Source organism: Vanellus vanellus (genome assembly GCF_965231255.1).
Source record: "Vanellus vanellus genome assembly, contig: HAP1_SCAFFOLD_44, whole genome shotgun sequence".
NCBI lineage: Eukaryota > Metazoa > Chordata > Aves > Charadriiformes > Charadriidae > Vanellus > Vanellus vanellus.
This window is the reverse complement of record NW_028127957.1, coordinates 1,513,641-1,532,980: the sequence shown is the minus strand read 5'-3', so window position 1 is coordinate 1,532,980 and position 19,340 is coordinate 1,513,641. Positions and strand designations below refer to the sequence as shown.

General features: G+C 45.8%; 1 protein-coding gene across 1 annotated transcript; it reads right to left on the bottom strand.

Annotated features, from left to right (window-relative positions):
* Nucleotides 1-422: 422 nt before the first annotated feature.
* On the bottom strand, nucleotides 423-11,975 carry LOC309684811 (E3 ubiquitin-protein ligase RBBP6-like; the record flags this gene model as incomplete). Its single annotated transcript, XM_082500670.1, has 8 exons — nucleotides 423-563; nucleotides 2,050-2,157; nucleotides 2,589-2,692; nucleotides 3,391-3,563; nucleotides 4,476-4,615; nucleotides 5,374-5,470; nucleotides 5,590-5,672; nucleotides 11,928-11,975. The coding sequence occupies 8 exons, from the start codon at nucleotides 11,973-11,975 to the stop codon at nucleotides 423-425; spliced, it is 894 nt and encodes a 297-aa protein (XP_082356796.1).
* Between the last annotated feature and the right edge of the window lie 7,365 nt (nucleotides 11,976-19,340).

The following is a 19,340-nucleotide window of genomic DNA, read 5'->3' as shown; positions in this document are numbered from 1 at the left end:
AAGCAGCTTGGCTGTTGGACATGAACACATTGAAGAAATTCAGAATTGTCATAAAATGACAGCACTGACTTTTCCAAGGATTTGCTCAATTAGTATCAACTAAAATTTTTAGAAAAAAGAACGTTGGAGGCTGATTTCTATTGGGAAATCAATTTTTCCAGCTCTATTCAGCCAGTAATCTAAAGGGCGGCTTTCCATCTGATCCTTTAATTCTCTTTAGGTTTTACATGGAATTATGGTTTCCTCAAAAAGCATTCATTTTTCAGAGTCCTCTTTTCAATCCTGTACTGGGCTTTTATTTTAAATCATCTTACTGCAAGCGCAGATCCCCTCTGCTAAGGCCAATTCAAATTAAGGCATTTAAAATTTAATTACCACTTGTATTCTCCACAACTATCTGTGCAGACTTTTTTCATTATAAATCAGCTGTTGTGTAAGTTATGTGGTACGGCCTCGTTTAGCAGGTTACAAGTAGGAACATATTGAATTTCGGTAGGACACTTACAGTTCGCAGCCCGGTCTGCCACCTGCTGAGCGAGGCGCACTGCCTCCCATTGGGCGACCTGTTGGAGTGGGGAGAGGACAAAGAGCAAAATCCCATTGAGTTTGTCTGAAGGTCAATTTTTTAAACGAAATTCTGAAGTTATCGTTCCTTACCAGTTGTGGGTATCGGTTGTCCCTGGGGGCCCGGAAGAGTTGGGAACGCTGGTTGTCGCAGCACAGGAACCTGACAGGTCTTGTGAGTAAATGCAAACAGTTGGAAAATAAGCTCTACTAAAATACAAGAATCCTTGCCTATGTTGACATCAAACTTACCTTCTCTTCCAACAAACTGCTGATTGACAGAGAGGAAGATTGAGGAGGTTCAGCAGCCGTCAGCAGAGCAGCAAGAGGTATAACGCTATCGGCACCACTACAAAAAAACCCACACTTTTATTAATCAAACAGCATTTTGGAATGCTGCTTGAAATATAAAGTCTAAGGTGAGAAAAGGCTGACTACTGGAAATGGAGAAAAAAAATATAAATAAGAGAAACAACTTCAGATTTACAAATGTGAAGTTGGCCGATTCCAAATGAAGCCCTGTCGAGAAGTCCCTATGGACTACTGGCATTGAAAGAGAAATTTCACGGGAAAAATAGTTTATTAAGCTGGCTGCACATGAAAGGATCAGAGTACGTGTAACCCACACGCTCAATCTCAGTGTGGGAAGATGGAAGAGCTGCAATTCTATTGGGAAATGTCGATGTGATCATTCAGAGACTGCCCGAGAGGTTCTTTTGAACTGTGATCCGGTGCATTCAACGGTACGGCCGAGCCCGACAGTCTGCTGGGCAGAGCGGCTGTTTGCATTCAGCGCATGAAGTCGAAAGGATATAAGCCCTAAACAATAGCACAGATTTCTCATGTATTTTCATATGACTTCACTGGGTTGCAAACTTAGACTGTCATGTTTGTAAATACTTCAGATTTACAGTGTTTCAACGTTTATTATCCAATCTGTATGTGGCACTGACTACACTGTGTATTGCTGAGGATGACTCTGACTTATCATAGTATCGATGATATCAAGACTGTAGAAAAAAGTAATGTGAAAACACCTGGCCAATTTTACCTATAATTGTACTTTTACACTTTTCATGAAAATATTATTTCCCCAGTCCTAAAGAGAAATTGATGCACTCAAGAAGATTTGACATAACTAAATGGTTCCTTTAGGAACTGTGAGCCACATGCAATCAAAGGGCTTCTGGGGAAAAAACGTTCCTCTCTCAGGGTAAACCTTTACTGAACGACTGATAAGGCAACCAAGCAAGAAACAAGTCTGAGAAAATTCTTGCATGAGGCACACTTCCAACTTATCAATGTGTCCTCATTCAAAGTAAAGACAAAACCCAGAAATTCCACAGTTATCTGGAACTGTCACTAATGATGCATAAATCGCCAGCGGAGAAGCTCAAGAAGAAGAATCTGACTGCAGCATTTTGGTGTCTTTCATATTCATGTTGATCTACAGATTTCCTACCGAAAAGGTCCAGGAGGTAAAACAGGCATGAGCGGTGGTGGAGGTGGTGGCGGCGGTGGCGGCTGCTGCTGCTGAATCTGCTGACGGAGCCTTTTTGCGTAACCAGTTCCATTGTTGAAGTTGTTCACAGCCTAGAGGCAGAAAAACGTTTACAAAAAGGTAGTATGAAACTTCAGTAGATACACGAAGAAAAGGCTCCACAGAGTAATGTTACTTGTGTGCTCCTGCAAACGTTATCAATCCTAAAATGAATCAACACACAGATGTATGAACACATCGCATTAAACACTGATATTGATGACGAGTGACTCAGAGTATCTGTATTTAAAGCACTTCAGTGTTAACACCAAATTGGAAAACAAAAGTGTGCCCTGAAGTGGCCCCATTGTCTCTAAAGAGTTGTAAGCTTCTGTAGCAGCAGATGATGTATTTAGAAAGTAAACGTGGCCTTATTATGCAATTTAGCCTTGCTTAAGGAGACGTAAATTATTATTTTCTTCCCTTTCACCTTTTACTAACAGACTTTTCTTACAAACAGTTTGCGTAGAAGTCATCACGTTACCTTGCGCAGGAACTGGTTGGCAATGAGAGCATCAGGAGAAACATCTGTCTGATGACACGTTGGGCATGTGTGTTCCTCAGACTCCAGTAATGCCGTTCTAATACCTGTGTGTCAATAGAGTCATCACAGAAGGTTTAGCCAAAGGACGGCAATGTTGGGGGTTCTAATAAAAAGACATATATGACTGATGGGGGAATATGGCTTTAATTGAGAGCGTGAAGCTGTAAATGTTCAATAGTGTAAAACATTTCTAGTATGCAGCATTTATTTCTGGTATACAGTTTTGATATTTCACCAGTGTAACACTTGATGGTTCGACCAGTCTCTTTTCCACTATCCGCTGCAGTGAGATGTCACCAACCTCACAGTTAATGAATAAAACACACCTCAACAAAACATTAGTAGGTTTGAGTTCTGAAGGATTCCACCAACTCTCCCCTGGAGAAGAATGCAGATTAAATGCCCAACGACCTGTTTGTTGCAGAGCACACAATTATGTGTGAGAGAAAGGGCTGTGAAAAAACTAAATGCATTTGATATCTAATACTGCAATGCACTGCGCAGTTATGCACTCTTCTCATACGCCTCCTTCCGCATGGAAAGAGGATTTAACCGGATACATGAAAGGAAAAAAAGCTTTCTGCCTTTTTTTTTCCTTTATACAAAAAGAGCCCTTTCCTATTCAGGGGATACATTAGTATGAAATAGAACGGGCAACAACGTAATTTCGCCGTCTCCTATTTCTGCTCTCAGAAAATCAGAGGTGATGTTTTGAATTAACAAACACGGGAAGAATACGTACATTTGTCACAATAACTGTTTCCACAGCAGGGAATAACAGCGGCATCAGTCATTATCTCTTTACAAATGACACACAAAAACTCAGCTGGAATAGGGTCTTCTGAGGACGAGGGGGAGGACGGCTCCTCTGGTAAAAAGGGAGGCTTTTCCTTCTTTCCTCCAGCATAAGCTTCCCTGGAGGGTGGGGTGGGGAAGGAAGAAGAAAAAAGTTACAGATGGGTAAAGGAAAACTGTTCGAAGCTTTGGATATCACCAGAGGAAGATAATAGATGGAATTCTCATTTCACATTTGCCTTCTGAGACGCAGACATTTAGTTTAAACCACTTTGCAATAGTCACAATATGAGAAGAGGGAGGTGGGAACAATCTTCTTTCTGCAGAACTTTCCCATTCATTGGATCAACTAAGAAATTAGCTCAGACTAGAAACATCATTTCTTGACAGCCAGAAATCAGGTGCAATGAATCCCACCTCTCCTGGGCCAGAGGGTACATGCAAATTGTAGGCTCAGGATAAAGTTTGTCTCCGAGTAAGTGCATTTTATAGATGGAAGAGGTCTATGTTACAGCTTCTACAAAAGGAGATGCGTGACAGAAGAACAGAAGTGCCACCAAGTGCATTTTGAAACAGCCACTCCTGCCAGCACACAGTACTATTGTCTTAGTTTATAGCAACAGGAAAATCTCAATGGGTTTCCCACATGGGATTTGATAAAAGTCAGAGCAGGGGAGGAAATCTCAGTCCAAGAGCTATTTGTTAAATTTTACAAGAAGACTTTGGAACATAAAACAGAAGCAAAATGAGCTTTCCAAGAGAACAACTCCACGTTAAACACGACAGAAATGTTTTGCAGAACTACAGATTCTTAGCGCACTGCAAGTTTAACCAAGTTCCAGAGGCACGAACAGTAGGACCACCCCATTTTAATACTAGCAAGTATCACAGTTGTTAAGGTGACGATGCAATGCCAGTGCTTCCTCCCCCGTAATGACCGACGCTGGCCAACTCGGTTGCATCGTCCCTCAGGCATTTACGCATGGTTTGTCTCCTTCACTTTTTGGTCCATCCAATTAACTCCATACTTACGCATTAATAATCGGTAGTGCACATTTTCCAGTGTTTTTCAGCATAGCACCCTTTCTATTGGGATCTTTCACGTCCATCACGAAACTCCTTGGTATTTCTGTGCTCTTTTTAATTCTGGGAAAAGGCTTAAAATTTTTGTCCTGTTAAAAAAAGAAATGCAGACATATCTCATCTTAAGACCCATACTTAGAATGACATTTCAATGATTATTTTAAGCAGCAAAAGCCCTTAATCCTCTCCTTTTACCTAGCGCAAGGGTTTCTCGACTAAAATACTTATTTTCCTAAATTAATAGAGCCAATACGTTTCAAAGACTTGAGCAGCGTATTGAACTCAATCGACGTTCTTTTGCTTAACTTCAGGTTCCATAAGGGTAACATATCCCTGAGCTCACCACCCACTCAGAAAAGAGACGCAATCGCATATGGCTCCAAAGCGCAGTCCAGAGTGAGAGCTGAACTCAGTGCTCGGAATCGGCCACTGCAGAAACTTACTTTCACCACCTATATACATGAAGGCTGCACATGCATTCAGCGACTGATGTTACCTGGCATGAGTACTCAGCCAGAGACTTGTGTCATTAAAACACGCAAATACTCAATAGGTGGGGTCAACAGAAACATCAATAGTATTGAAATATATGTAAATACACATGAAAGTTCCCAGAGAAAGATCTATGGGCATATTTAATGTCTATGACGTAGAAAAAAGAAAATGTCACATTTTTAATTCTAGGTTTCCCTTGAATTTTGAAGGCTTTTGCAACATTGCCATATAACATCTGTCTGTCACCCCAAGAGAAACACTTCCGAATAAGAGCGTTCCCGTGTTTGTTACGTAACTGCCAAGGTAAAAATAAGAAAAGCTAAGTAACACCAGAAGTACCCCACAATCTTACCCCATTTGTTGGGCAGTGCTTTATATAGTGGCCAGGTTTTCCGCAACGAAAGCAAATGTATGATGGTGGAGGTGGAGCCAAGGGTTTCTTCATGGAACTAACAATTTTTTGGGAAAAGAAGAAAAAGGTATGCATTTGTCTCTCTTGTTAAAAGAACCCACCTCTACAATCTTTCCATAATCTTCAAAGAAGAGATGTGACATTAGCAACACTTACTTCATTGGATCGTATTTACAGCACGACTGGATCATCGTAGCTTTCGTTATATCTTCTTCGGAAGCACCGGCCAGGTCGTCACTCTGTGTAACAGGGAAGGATTTGATGCACACGTTAGAGACACGTTCAAGCCCACACAGCCCAAGACAGCACCGCTCACCCCATCCTGGAAAGAGCAGCACAACGCTAGCTGAGGTTGCGTGAAAACAGCTGCTTCGATCAAATACAGTTGTCCTGAACGTGTTCTGGGGAGTCCATATGCCATCGCGTGATGTTTATGTGCCCGTTCACCCCCCTGAAAAGAGCATTCTCGGGCACTCAGAACCTTCGGCTCTGTTTGTATCTCACAGAAAGACTGCTGTGAACAATCCAGTTTTCTTCCAAGTGGACTGAAGCTATGTGCAGAAAAAAATATACTATCCCGTATTTTTAAACGGATTTTTAAGCTCCGGACCATTAGAAGGACAAGCTATCCACTGTTCATTTAATGGGGAAAGATGCATGCAACTATCAGTATTTATATTTTGCAGCATTAAAAGGACACTCAAGAGTCGGGGAAGTTGTTCCAAAACCAAAGCTAAGCAATACAATGTGAAAAAGGAAAAAAATACCCTCTAAAGAATTTTCATTGCAGGAAACAAAAAGCACGCAACAACCCATACAAACATACGTATCACAAGCTACGGACAGACAGAGGTAGAACACGGCACCAAGTTCAGCTGTGCAAACCTTGAACCTGCATGATCTAAAACCCACCATACATTATCTGTACAACATAAAGTCGTACAGGAAATTTTCCAGCATATTCACTATGAAATACAATGCATTACTGGGCACAAATACCGATATTCGCATGAGAACTGCGCAAATGATGGCATTACTCACTTTTTGCTATGCTGAATTCAATACATTGTATTTGCCACAAAGACTACATTTTACTGGAAAATAGATTAAGTCAATGTTTGGAAAATTAATACAAGGCGACATTGTTTAGAATTAAGTGCAGTGTGTAGAAAAACCTTTGAGACTGTTTTTACATACTGCTTTTGATGTTCCACTCGTAGGCCCAGTTCGACTTCTAGGAGAAGAAAGAAAGGGGATCAGAACTTCAAATAAACCACTTGTACCCAACATAAAGCAGTGAAAACACATTCGAAAACCCGAACATCAAAACATTATGTTCTGACAATCTAGTGAACGGGGAAGTTCCTTTGTATACATAACCTGTTCTCTCCTGGTACTGAAAAAACCCAAACCCCAAATCACAGTTCTCCTTGGTCACAAAGCACTCTGAGACTGACAGATAGAGAACACGGCAGTGCAAGAGGAAGTCCTCAGATATTTTATCTCGGCTCTGTAAGTACCAAAAAAATGAAGCCTGTGCTACAGTTTTGTGTTCTTGAAGAATCAGCCACCAAAGCATAGAGGTAACTTCAGCCAATCTGTGGGTCCCTGGTATTACAAATGGGTACCAGATAGAGCAGTTTAGTTTCTAAGAAGGAACAGTCATAATTTTGACGCTTCAAAGTGCAAGTTTACTTCCGTGAAACAAATCAGTAGTCTGACAAAGAAATAACAAAAATCTCAGCAGCACAGTCTGTAGAACAGTGTTTCTCTGTGGAAGCCCACACACTGTCTTCAGGTATCCACCACGCTTAGCCATGAAGGTGTCAAAATACTAAACGTGTTCCATATGCTAAATGGACTAAAAATAGTAGTAGCAATGACACCTGAAAGCATTTTGTGTGATTTAGGAGTCTGGTGACCAAAATAAAAGATACATTAAAATCTGCCCCATGACAACAAAAGGTCAGAGCAGCTTTAACAAGAGAGGTACAATCTCAATGCCTCTGTAAACTAATACCCATAAAAAAAGCTAACACACTGAAACCTGAACAAAGAATACAACGCTTTATGGACACTTACATAACTGATGGTTTGCTGCTAGCTTTAACTCCTCCAGCAGGGATTCTTCCAACAATTACCCATGAGTTCTTAGGAGTCGGGGCATTGTCATCTGCGTATTCTGAAAACAACATAAATACAGAAAAGAATATCAATCAGTTTTTAAGAATATATGTTACTATGTACTTACACAACACTTCAGAAAATTCTTTCACAGATTTAAAGGCAAAATTTTCTGTGTAACATTGTGCTGTTATCGCCTCAACACTCTAACAGTACATTTCAAGAAGTCTTCAGGTTTCATCATCAAACCCAAGCAGCAAAATCTTCAATTTTTAAAATAGTTTGAATGCCAACAGCAAAATGCTCTCAAAGGTCACTACAGGAGAGTCTGACAATGCGTGAGGTTCTTTCCTGATCTAGCCTAAGCTGCTTTGGCTTCTGTGAGGCTACAAATGGAATTGGATTATTACTGGTTCATTAAATGAACTAATACAGATTGTTTTCAGTCGTGCCACTTGGTCAAGAATGAAGTAGAAACATATTAAGGGAGGTAAATATTTATTAGCTTGTCTTCCTTGGACCTTAATTATGTTGGATAAAGCCCAACATTCAAAACAACATGGAACTCTTTTGGTACTATCTTTTACGAGACACTTCAAGGGGGTACTTATTTCTTCTAAATTTAGTTCTATAAAAGTTTGGTGTATGGCTGCATCTAATCCTCTAGACAGCCAAGAGAGCCAGCAGAGAGCGCGGCGCCATCTCACCTGTCTTTGGCACTGTCTTATGATCCAATAAACAGCCCCCAAAGAGTGCCCGTCTCTCTCCATGTCCAACAGTGAGCCCACATGTGAAATCTAAACTACATTCCTAACCTTAGGGTGGTTAAACTTAGACTACATAGATCTTGATCGCGAAGAAAAAGTCTATGAAAGACCTATGTTGTGTATCTCAGGAACGTACGCGTAGGGTTAACAGCCCATTTCCACCTTTTCCATTTACAGTCGTCTGATGCAGGGAGTCACCACGCACGTGACAGTATAAATATATATGGGGAAAAAGGAATGAAGGATTTTTATGCTCTTTGTAATATGCTATCTTTTATCGTCACTAAATTAAAAAAGCGGGGAGGACGGGAAACTATGTCATCGTTTCTCCCTGTAACAGTAATTTGAAAACTGGTAAACATTGTCCGAGAAGACGGAAAGTACTTGCCTTTCTGCAAGCGTCGCTTGGTAGCTTCCAAGGGTAATAGCTCATTTTCCCAACGCAAAGACGCGGTTTTTGTTGATCGGTGTTTGTGAGGGTACTGAATCCTGTAATACTCGCCTAAATATATCCCAAGAGGGAAAAAAACCACCGGAGTTTACTATATTGGCAGTGCTGCTGTTTAGGAAAGAGTGACTAATTCTGTATTTACCAGATATATAGCACACTTCCTTTATTGCTCTTTCCTCTTCAATATCTGCAGCAGTCTTAGGCACCCATTCAGAAACATCTGTAGGAAACAGTTTTAAAAGATTTTTAGGTATCTATACAAAGACCTTCAACAATTCTTAATAATCAAATCCCATAATGAATTTCATTTCGGTCATGGCTGTTTCTTTTCTGACTGTAGCCTCTGCTTCGGGACAGAAAAAGGGTTCCTTAATATTAGGCATTGCCAAGTGCAATGGAATTGCACTCACAACACATATTAAGCTAACGTTTGGTGATTTAAAATGATTCAAAAGCATCTTCAGTACTCCTTTGCAAAATAATCCTTCATTTACACCCAAAAGGAAATCTCCTGACTAAACACGTCACTGGGGAGTGTGTGTCACCAAACCTCTGCCTAAAGTCACCATCACGTGACGTCTGCCGGCAGAGCTGGTGAAGTGAGCGCTCCTTATCTGTCCCAGTTCAGGTATGTGGTTTATACCACTGCTGACATCTACAGCCAGGCATTTCACAGGAGTTAGAAAACGTTGCCTCACTCCCATCTGGGGACTACCAGTTCCAAAATTTGAAGATTAGCTGGAAACTATTTCCAAAAATTGTCAACAACTCTTCTCTAAAAAAAAAATTCTAATACATCAGTTGTGAAGTACATTGCAAGGGTCCAAAACCCCGACTCTACTTCATTGAAAAAGAAAGACAAAAACTTTTTACAGTTCTCTTTCTCTTCATCGTCCTCTTCGTCATCTTCGTCATTGAGGTTTATAATCACTGGAGGGTGAACCGGTAGTAAAATATTCTTATGAGTTCTGAGCGATTGTTGACGATGGGCCGGAGGCAGAATCCCTTCTCCTACACCCTGTGGCAATGGGGCATCTGCAGATAAGAACATTATATGTATTTTATTAGGAGGGAACTAGAACATCAAGTCCAGGTTCAGACCAGCAGGTACAGTTTTTAAATCATTATCATATTGAAGGAATCATTAAATAGAGAGATTGTGCATTGTAGAAAAAATCTGCAGAGGTTGACATCTTCCAACCACCAGAGAGTAGGAGAGACACTCTCTTCCAAGAGCATCTTCCAACTACAGAGAGTAGGAAGAATCATGGGCACTTGCTTCTCTGAATGGGCAGATGAGGCAGTGCTGAAGAAAGCCTTTTGCAAAGAGGAACACAGTTATCATTCTACGCTATGTAAAAAAGGACGAGGGGGTATGGTATTGCCTTGCACACTGTATTTCAATAGCCTGCGTCCAATGTTCACGCCTGAACAATTTATTCCAAATGATGAATGGAAAGACACCTGCACGCACTGCACTGTATTCCGACGTTATCTATCCGAGGGGGGTCTCATCCATCTCACATGTTGTGCTCTATCAACAGATATTGCTACCAGTGGCCCTACCAACCTCCTCCCCCACCACACACACTACTCATTTCTCTTACATCATTATCTGCCTACTCACCGCTTTCACTACTGGAGAGATTTAATCTAGCAAATACCCAAGTAAAGCAACACTTTTACTCTGTGGACCCTGGCAACCTAAATTGCCATTTGTGAGTTCATCTTTCATGTCACTCATAGTTAGGAAGACCTGTAATGTGACAGCTGAAAAAAATCATGTGGCAGACCCTATTCAAACGCCAATACAATTCCTTTCTTTGCCTTCAACTTGCTGGGGCAGCAGATCATACCCGAGTGATTTGTAACAGTGCGTTTCTTGACCTTAATACATACTATGTAAGCACGGGAAGTAAGCACTGGGAGGGCGTTTTCCTGTATCTACTTACTCTCATGAACAAATGGTTGAGAATATATTTTTACTCACTGTTACTAGGCGGCAAAAAAGGCCCATTCATGTAACGAGGTTTGCTGTGATGGAAGGCACAACTGATGCTCAAACAGCCTGAGGGTTGTCTTTCCCAGCAACAGGAGGTGTTGCTGTACTTTTGCTGCAGGAGAAAACAGTTTTCAGGTACTGTAAATACAACAATAAAAATGGACTAAATGGATTAATACGGGGTGTGCTGCTGTGAACACAGCGACAGAATCTGCACCCGGAACCCACATGAGGACAATGACTTTGTGGGTAAGTCACGCTACATTCCCGTACGCTAGTGGTTGCCTCAAAAGTGAATCTCCTCTTTTAAAACTCTTCGGTTTTAATTAATAATACAGTAGTCCAGGTATAACAGCATTATGGTGACAAATATAAACTCGGGTTTATATCCTGGGTATGAACGACATCCCAGCTGACAGCTGGAAATGCCAGGTTGCCGGTTATTTCTTAACCAGTTTCTGAGTGATTTTTTAGAGGAAAACAAAGTCACACTTGAAAATATCGGAGCATTTGAAGGTCAGTTTCACTCAGTTCCAGACACCAGTAGCTGGGTCTAGGAGCAGCATCTCAAACCCACGCCACTGTTGGACTGTAGTCAGTACGACTGGGCCATCCCCTGAGACACGCTGGGGGCTGGAGCCAAAGCCCATCGCCCCAGCATTAATGCCTAAATCCCCCGGGGATGAAACGGATGCAATGACAAAGAGCCTCACAGCTGCCCCCGGATTTTCACCAGGTGGAATATAAATATTTCTTGGAAGAACAAACCCCTTTTGAAGGACTTTGCTTTAAAGAACTGGTTTTGCAAAATTCAGGGAGTCGCTATAAGCAGAAGTTGCAAACACGGCCTATTTATTCAGAATATAATGTTGGTTCAACAGGACAGTGATGAGTGATCTCTATGCGCGGTTTTTAACTTGTGTATTCTCTGAGTATCCGAGCCCAGTTCCCAGGAAAAATTGTCCATAGTTTAGATGATCAGTAGCTCTTCTCAGCACTTCTGAAGATCAGATATCTCATCTACAGATGCTGCCATAACCCAGCCAGCGTGACATAGCAACTTCAAACTTTACATAACAAACCTCCCTTTCAACATGGACATCTCAAGAAAATCAACAATACAAACCACTCTAAAATCTACTGCATTTACCTGTGCAGAGTCGGAATAAAAATAGTCGTCATTCCCAGCAGTGGCCATTTTCACCTTTTGTGCTTCTCCTCCACTGCCAGAACATACATGAAAACGTTAAAGCTATCAATAGTCAGGCAAATCGTATTCTTACCCTGAAAGCAGTCATTTTCTTTCAAAAACTAGACCGTCAGAACCTTACCTCTGATTCTTTCTTGAAACAAAACTACAACTGACAGTGAAATACACACACAAACGAAGAGGTGGTACCCGCTCCAGGCTTGCTGCACCAACAAAGGCAGTTGCCAGCCAGTACAGAATGTACTTCCGAGGTTCCACGGTTGCCAGCCGCTCCTCCAGCTCATGAAATGATAAAGATGGTGCTTTGGGACCTGTCCGGCATGAATGTCTTCCTTTATCTCCATTGCTTCAGAGTAAAGTGTGGAAAATTGGACTGTTTCAAAGAGTCTCCCATTCCACCGTTTCCTCAACGTAAATGGAACAAACCCATTTGGTGGGGCTTAAATAGTACCCAGCTTCTTGCTGTAGGAAGTGTGGTCTTAGAAACAAATCTAAGACAAACCTTATTCTTTGGCTGGTTTTTAGCCAAAATCCTTGTGATCAGTGTGTTTCTTACTGTACCTTTTTCTTGGGATGGAGAAACTTGCTGCTTCCTGTTAGTCCCCTGTTAGCCGTTACCTGCTCACACTGCTGGGCTTCATTGCTTTTTCTTGCTGCCGTGGTGTCCACTGCCACAGCTCAAGCAGAAAGAACAGCATATGCCCGTGCCCCCAGTTAACACCTCTGTTCCCATTCAGGTCCCAGGCTGCCCTGAACAAAAACTATCTAGCACTGTTAGACCAAAACTGGGGAACTTAGGAGTAAAGCATAACAGGAAGCACCGAAAGGAAAAGGAGCTGTGACCTCAAAAGAGAAGGATGCCGCCACTTGACGAGTACGAAGGATACAGATGAAGCCAAAAAAGAAGGGAGGTAGATACAAGGCAGAATTCAAGCCAGAGGCCTAGAAGTGCATGTGACTGCTGGTTTCTTGGGAAAAAAAAACCAACAAAACCGCCACCACTGGGCTGGACGGACTAATCACTGGAGCACACCTGTACTGTATGCCATGGGTCTGCCAGCGGGAAGGGTGACAGGCGCGTACATGACAAGCAGGTGCCAGTGACTCCATGGGCACAAACGGTCCGAGGCTCAGTGGTAGTGACACCCAAGTTGGGGAAGAAGTACGAAGGCATCGAAACAACTTCTTGTCTCTCGAGGAGCCCATCAACTTGTCTGTAACTCGAGTATCAGCGGATACTGCGGATAACTGTGAAGGAGAATACTGCACACCTGAACACGGGGACTTTGGCACTGGAATAAAGAGATTTCTGCAAGGATGGATCCACCTGAGCACAGAAGGGGACCAAGGTGGGGAGTGCAAGCGAGAGCTGTGAACAGAGACACGATATGAGAAGACTCCCACAGTTCCATAAGCCAGACATCTGACTGGGGCACACGGGGCAAGGAAAGCTCCAGAAAGCAGATGAGGACCATGAATAATGAACTGTCAGTGGGCAGCATCAGCAGAGTAAGAAAGTGCTAATGCTGCCAAGAGCGATCCAAACAGGGGCTCTTTGTAGCTGTATAGCTGTGCCCAAATGAGGCAGAAAACGAGAAGAATGAATTCTCTACTGGGTTTGCCTGGCAAGGGTCTGGTAGTGGGAGGGCTAGAGGGGGAAATTCTGTGAGAAGCTGCTAGAAGCTTCCCCCATGTCTGACAGAGCTCCAGGACAGACCCACCGCTGGCCAAGGCTGAGCCCATCAGTGACGGTGGGAGCGTCTCTGGGAGAACAGATTTACGAAGGGGGAAAAACTGCTGGGCAAGAGCAGCCAGAGAGAGGAGTGAGGAAATGTGAGAGACCTGGATGAGGGGACAGAGTGTATCCTCAGCAAGTTTGCTGACGATACCAAACTGGGAGGGGTGGCTGACACTCCAGAGGGCCGTGCTGCCATCCAGCGTGGCCTGGACAGGCTGGAGAGCTGGGCAGAGAAGAACCTGATGAGGTTCAACAAGTGCAAGTGCACAGTCCTGCACCTGGGGAGGAAGAATGCAAAGAACCAGTATAGGTTAGGGGTAGACCTGCTGGGAAGCCATTCTGAGGAGAAGGATCTGGGGGTCCTGGTAGATAGTAAAGTATCTATGAGCCAGCAATGTGCCCTTGTTGCCAAAAAGGCCAATGGAATCCTGGGCTGCATAGGGAAGAGTGTGGCCAGTAGGTCAAGGGAGGTCATTCTCCCCCTCTACTCTGAAATGCTGAGGCCACAACTGGAATACTGTGTCCAGTTCTGGGTTCCCCACTTCAAGAGAGACAGGGAACTGCTGGAGCGAGTCCAGCAAAGGGCAGCTAAGATGACTGAGGGATTGGAGCATCTCCCTTACAAGGAAAGGCTGAGAGCGCTGGGACTCTTTAGTCTGGAGAAGAAAAGGCTGAGGGGAGGCCTTATTATGGCGTACAAGTACCTAAAGGGTGGGTTGAGGGAGGATGGAGCCAGACTCTTTTCAGTGGTTCCCAGTGACAGGACGAGGGGTAATGGGCACAAGTTGGAACATAGGAATTTCCATTCAAATACACAGAAAAACTTCTTTAACTGTGAAGAAGGGTACCAGAGCACTGGCACAGGCTGCCCAGGGAGGTTGTGGAGTCCCCTTCTCTGGAGATTTTCAAGACCCGCCTGGATGCAGTCCTGAGTCATGTGCTCTGGGCAATCCTGCTTTAGCAGGGGAGTTGGACTAGATGATCTCTAGAGGTCCCTTCCAACTCTGAAAATTTCTGTGATTCTGAGATTCTGTGAAGCTGATCTCAGGAAGGAAGAGATGATGCTGAGAGTGTCCTTGGTGTGGACAGCGTGTGATTCAGGCCAACTGTGAAAATAATTGGCCTGATCCATAATTGTATCATCAAGGGAATGGTTAAACACTGGAGGAGAGAAGAACCTTTTCAAGTTAGAGAGTGAAGGAACACGAGTGAAGACCCTGGTGTGATGTGTTTGCTGTTCGGGCACTGCCCAGTATCTACTGGAGAGAGAAGGGAGAGAGCTCAAACCACTGCAGGGGTGGGATTCAGTCACTGGCCCAAAGGCACCCACTCTCTCTGAGATGCCCTGGGTGATGCCTGTCACACAGCCAGGCTGGATGGGGACGGGGTTCCTGTACAGGACCTCTGCTGTCCCTGTCAGGCGCATGCAGTTGTGCTGGAGAGCCCTGGCACCTCCCCTACCACTACAGGACGGAATTTGTAAACTAAATTGAAGTTCAGCTGCCCTGAATTAGGTTAGGCAAGGAAGGGATGCACATGAGACACCTGCCATTGTACTCCAGCGACATGTGGAAATGAGAGCTGATTGAGAAGAGGAAGAGAGACTTAGCTCTGCCTATGCCACATGACTTCGTTCAACATCTTTGTCAGCGACATGGACAGTGGGGTTGAGTGCACCCTCAGCAAGTTTGCCAATGATACCAAGCTGTTTGGCAAGGTAGACACACGGGAGGGGAGGGATGCCATCCAGAGGTACCTGTGCAGAGGTGGGCCTGTGCAAACCTCATGCAGTTCAACAAGGCCAAGTGCAAGGTCCTACATCTGGGTCGGGGCAATCCCAAGCACAAATACAGGCTCGGCAGGGAATGCCTGGAGAGAAGCCCCGAGGACAAGGACCTGGGGGTGCTGATTGACAAGCTCATCATGAGCCAGCAGTGTGCGATCACAGCCCAGAAGGCCAACCGTATCCTGGGCTGCATCAAAAGAAGTGTGGCCATGAGGTCAAAGGAGGTGATTCTGTCCCTTTACTCCACTCTTGTGAGACCCCACCTGGAGTACTACATCCAGCTGGAGTCCCCAGCAGAAGAAGGACATTGACCTGCTGGAGCTTGTCCAGAGGAGAGCCACGAGGATGATTCGAGGGCTGAAGCACCTCTCCTATGAGGAGAGGCTGAAAGAGTTGGGGCTGTTCATCCTGGAGAAAAGAAGGCTCCGGGGAGATCTAATTGCAGCCTTCCAGTACCTATAGGGGGCCTACAGGAGAGCTGGCGAAGGACTTTTACTAGGGCATGTAGCGATAGGCTGAGGGGGAATGGCTTTAAACTGGAAGAGGTTAGGTTCAGATTAAACATTAGGAAGAAATTTTTCACTTTGAGGGTGGTAAGGCACTTGAACAGGTTGCCCAGAGAGGTTGTTGAGGCCCTAGCCCTGGAGGTGTCCAAGGCCAGGCTGGACGTGGCCTTGGGCAACCTGGTCTAGTGAGAGGTGTCCCTGCCTATGGCAGGGGGGTTGGAACTTGATGATCTTCAAGGTCCTTTCCAACCTAAACCATTCTATGATTCTATGACTCCATTTGGTCAGCTGAATCCCTCCATGGGCTGCCCTGGACAGAAGGAAGAGTTACGACATCGCCATGCTGGAATTGGACCAGCCTGTCCAGTGCAGCTCCTCCATACAGCTTGCCTGTGTGCCCGACGCCTTGCTGAGAGTGTCAGAGCTGAGAACCTGATACACCAGTGGCTGGGGTTCCAAGAGTGCAAGATGTGAGTTCTCAAAAAGTACTGGTGTCCTGAGTGCAAGCTTGGATCACTGGGGAGATGGGTTGGGCTTCCCGAGAGCAGAGCTGACAGCCAGATCCAGGCTGCAGGGACGTATGTCTCCAGAGAGATGGGCCTGACCCATGCCCAACATGAGACAGAAGGGAAACCCCAGTGCAATGCCCTCAGGAGGCAAAGGAAATCCCTAGGGAAGGGCTTCACCCAGACAGGGAAGGAGAACTGGCAACAACGAGCTGCTGCGTGTTCATTCCTTTCTGAGCTCACAGCAGGAGCATCAACCGATGTTCTGCAGGAGGCCAAGGTGTGCCTCAGTGATGTTGAGCTCTAACACCAGCCGGCAGTACGCAGAGGACATCCACAGCCACAACCTGTGTGCTGGCTATCCGCAGGGTGGCACCGACACCTGCCAGGTAGGATATGCTACAAGTTCAGCCCCAGCAGCACAGGCTGCCCTGTCACAATGCCCAAACAGACCCTGGCATGTGCTTTGCCTGGCAAGTCACCCTCCCACCGCTGGGTCCCCACTGCTGTTGGGGCTCACCTTCCCTGCCCCATCTGCAGCTCCTTGCCCAGTGCACCTCAGTCCCCCCGAGGCCGGGGACTCTGCCCAGAAAGCCCATTCAGTGCTCTTGGCAGCTCATAGGTCCAGATCCCAGTCCCGGAACATCTGTCTTCCACGCATCCAGGATCACTGTGCAGGGATGAGAGATAGCCCAACCTTACAGGCCCACCACCCCCTCCCAGGCAAGGCTCTGCAGGCTCCAGCACCTGAGCAGAGCCGTTCTGTGCCATGAGTACAGCTCTGGCAGGTGCTGTGAGAGAGAAGGAGCCGGCCAGAGTGCGGACAGCGGCCACCCGACACCACCTTCATCCTCTCTCCTCCCCTGCAGGGTGACAGCGGTGGTCCTCTCGTCTGCAAAGACAGCAATGCTGACCACTTCTGGCTTGCTGGAGTGACCAGCTGGGGGAAGGGCTGTGCGAGAGCAAACCAGCCCAGAGTCTACACCTCCGCGCAGCACTTTTACAACTGGATCTTGGTACAGATGGACTGCACCCAGCAGTAACGGCTACTCCAACGCCACAGCCAGTCCTCACCTCAACCCCCTTGAGAGGCCAAGGCCAATACCAACGCAAGCGGGCAGGTTTATGCCCTGTCCATCTCCATGCCAGAGATGGGTGCTAGGTGGTAATCCACAAACTAGCACAGCAGCCTACAAAATCTTTGGAATACTTATACAGTTCAAGACACAGAAATACACACCCTTAATTATAATTATTGCTTAGTAAGTTATCTTAATGACTTCTATTGGTTAGTACAGGCTCTCGCTTTCATTTGAAACTACAGTGTCCTTTAACTGATCTGCGCATGCTCCAGTACGGTGGGGGGGTAATTCTTTTCAGTCTCTAATTGAGTCGGTGGTCGTGATCTCCCACTGCCGCCTTTACCTTTCCCCCAGTTACTGCTTATCTTTGATGGCTTTGGGCCTCTTTCAGCAGCTGTACAGTTCTCAGCGGTTTTGGCACTTTCTGCTTAAGGATATTCCCATGTTATCATCCCTCTTTTGTTCTTCGAGGGTACTTTCATGAGCAAGGCATGTATTGGTTATACGAAGTGTCTTGTTTGATAGAGCCTTGTAACCTTTTTACAGCTTTTTGTTCTTGCTTAGTGAGAAATTCTACCTTTGAAAATGCATTCTACCTTTTAAAAGTAAATTTTACCCTTTCAAAGTACATCACTAAGGCTGGCCACGTGCAGTTAGCCTCCGTGGGCTGTCCAGTGCCGCTGAGGAAGACCCCTCGGCTGGCCTGTCGCCCTGGGGAGAGGAACCATCCCTCCTGCCCCGCTCCTGCCTACTGCCTGCCTCTGCCTCCTCCTGCAGCCCCCAGAGCGGCCCTCGGAGGAGCGGTGTGTGGCTGTGGTGGGCACATCTGTCAGTGAGAGCAGCTCAGCAGAGGGGCCCCTTCCACCCCACGGTGCTCTGGGAAGCAGAATTTCCACAGGCAGGGCTTGATTTCGCCTCGCCTCGAGATCTTGAGCCAAAACACCTCTCCAAGCTCTCTGTGCCAGTGCCACCACAGGAGCCATTCAACCCCGCGCCAGGAGCCCAGCTCAGGCTGACCCCGTGGGGTCAGAGGGCGGGAATGCGCAGAGCATGCTGGGAGACAGCTCACCCCGGGGCATGCTGGGAGCTTTAGTCCCAGTGCATGCTGGGAGCTGTAGTCCTGGGACATGCTGGGAGCCAGCACGCCCCGGGGCATGCTGGGAGCTGTAGTCCGGGGGCACAGGGCTGCCCGGCAGCCATGTTGTGTCGGGTGCAGCAGTCTCTGCTCCAGCCACGGCCCGGCTGAGGGGAGGAGAGCTGAGGAGACGAAGGCAGGAAGGGGCAGGGAGGCAGAGACAGAACTGCCTGAAACGTAACGTTGCTGGCAGCGCAGAGAGCGTGAGCTGCAGTGAGCCCCAGGCCTTTGGGGCCACATCACCCCTCTGCTGCCTCCCAGCCCCTCTCTGCCCTCCTCCCATTTCCCTCTCTGTCGTTTTTCTCACTTCCCTGTACCTCTCCTAGTTTTGTGTGTACCGCTCCCTATCCCTCTCTTCTCCAAGTTCCTCTTTCTCTGTCGCTCTGCCCACCCCTGTCTTTTTCTTGCTGTCCCTCTCTCCTGCTCCCTGTCCCTCTTTTTTTCTTCCTCTCTCTGCCCTGCAGCCCATTGCTGTTGTTTCCTTCCCTGTCTCTTTGTGCTGATCTGCATCCCTCCCTGTTTTTCAGTCTCTCTGGCCTGTGCCCTCTCCTTCTGTGTCTCTGCCTGTACGTCACGCTCCCTGTCCTTGTCTTCCCCTCT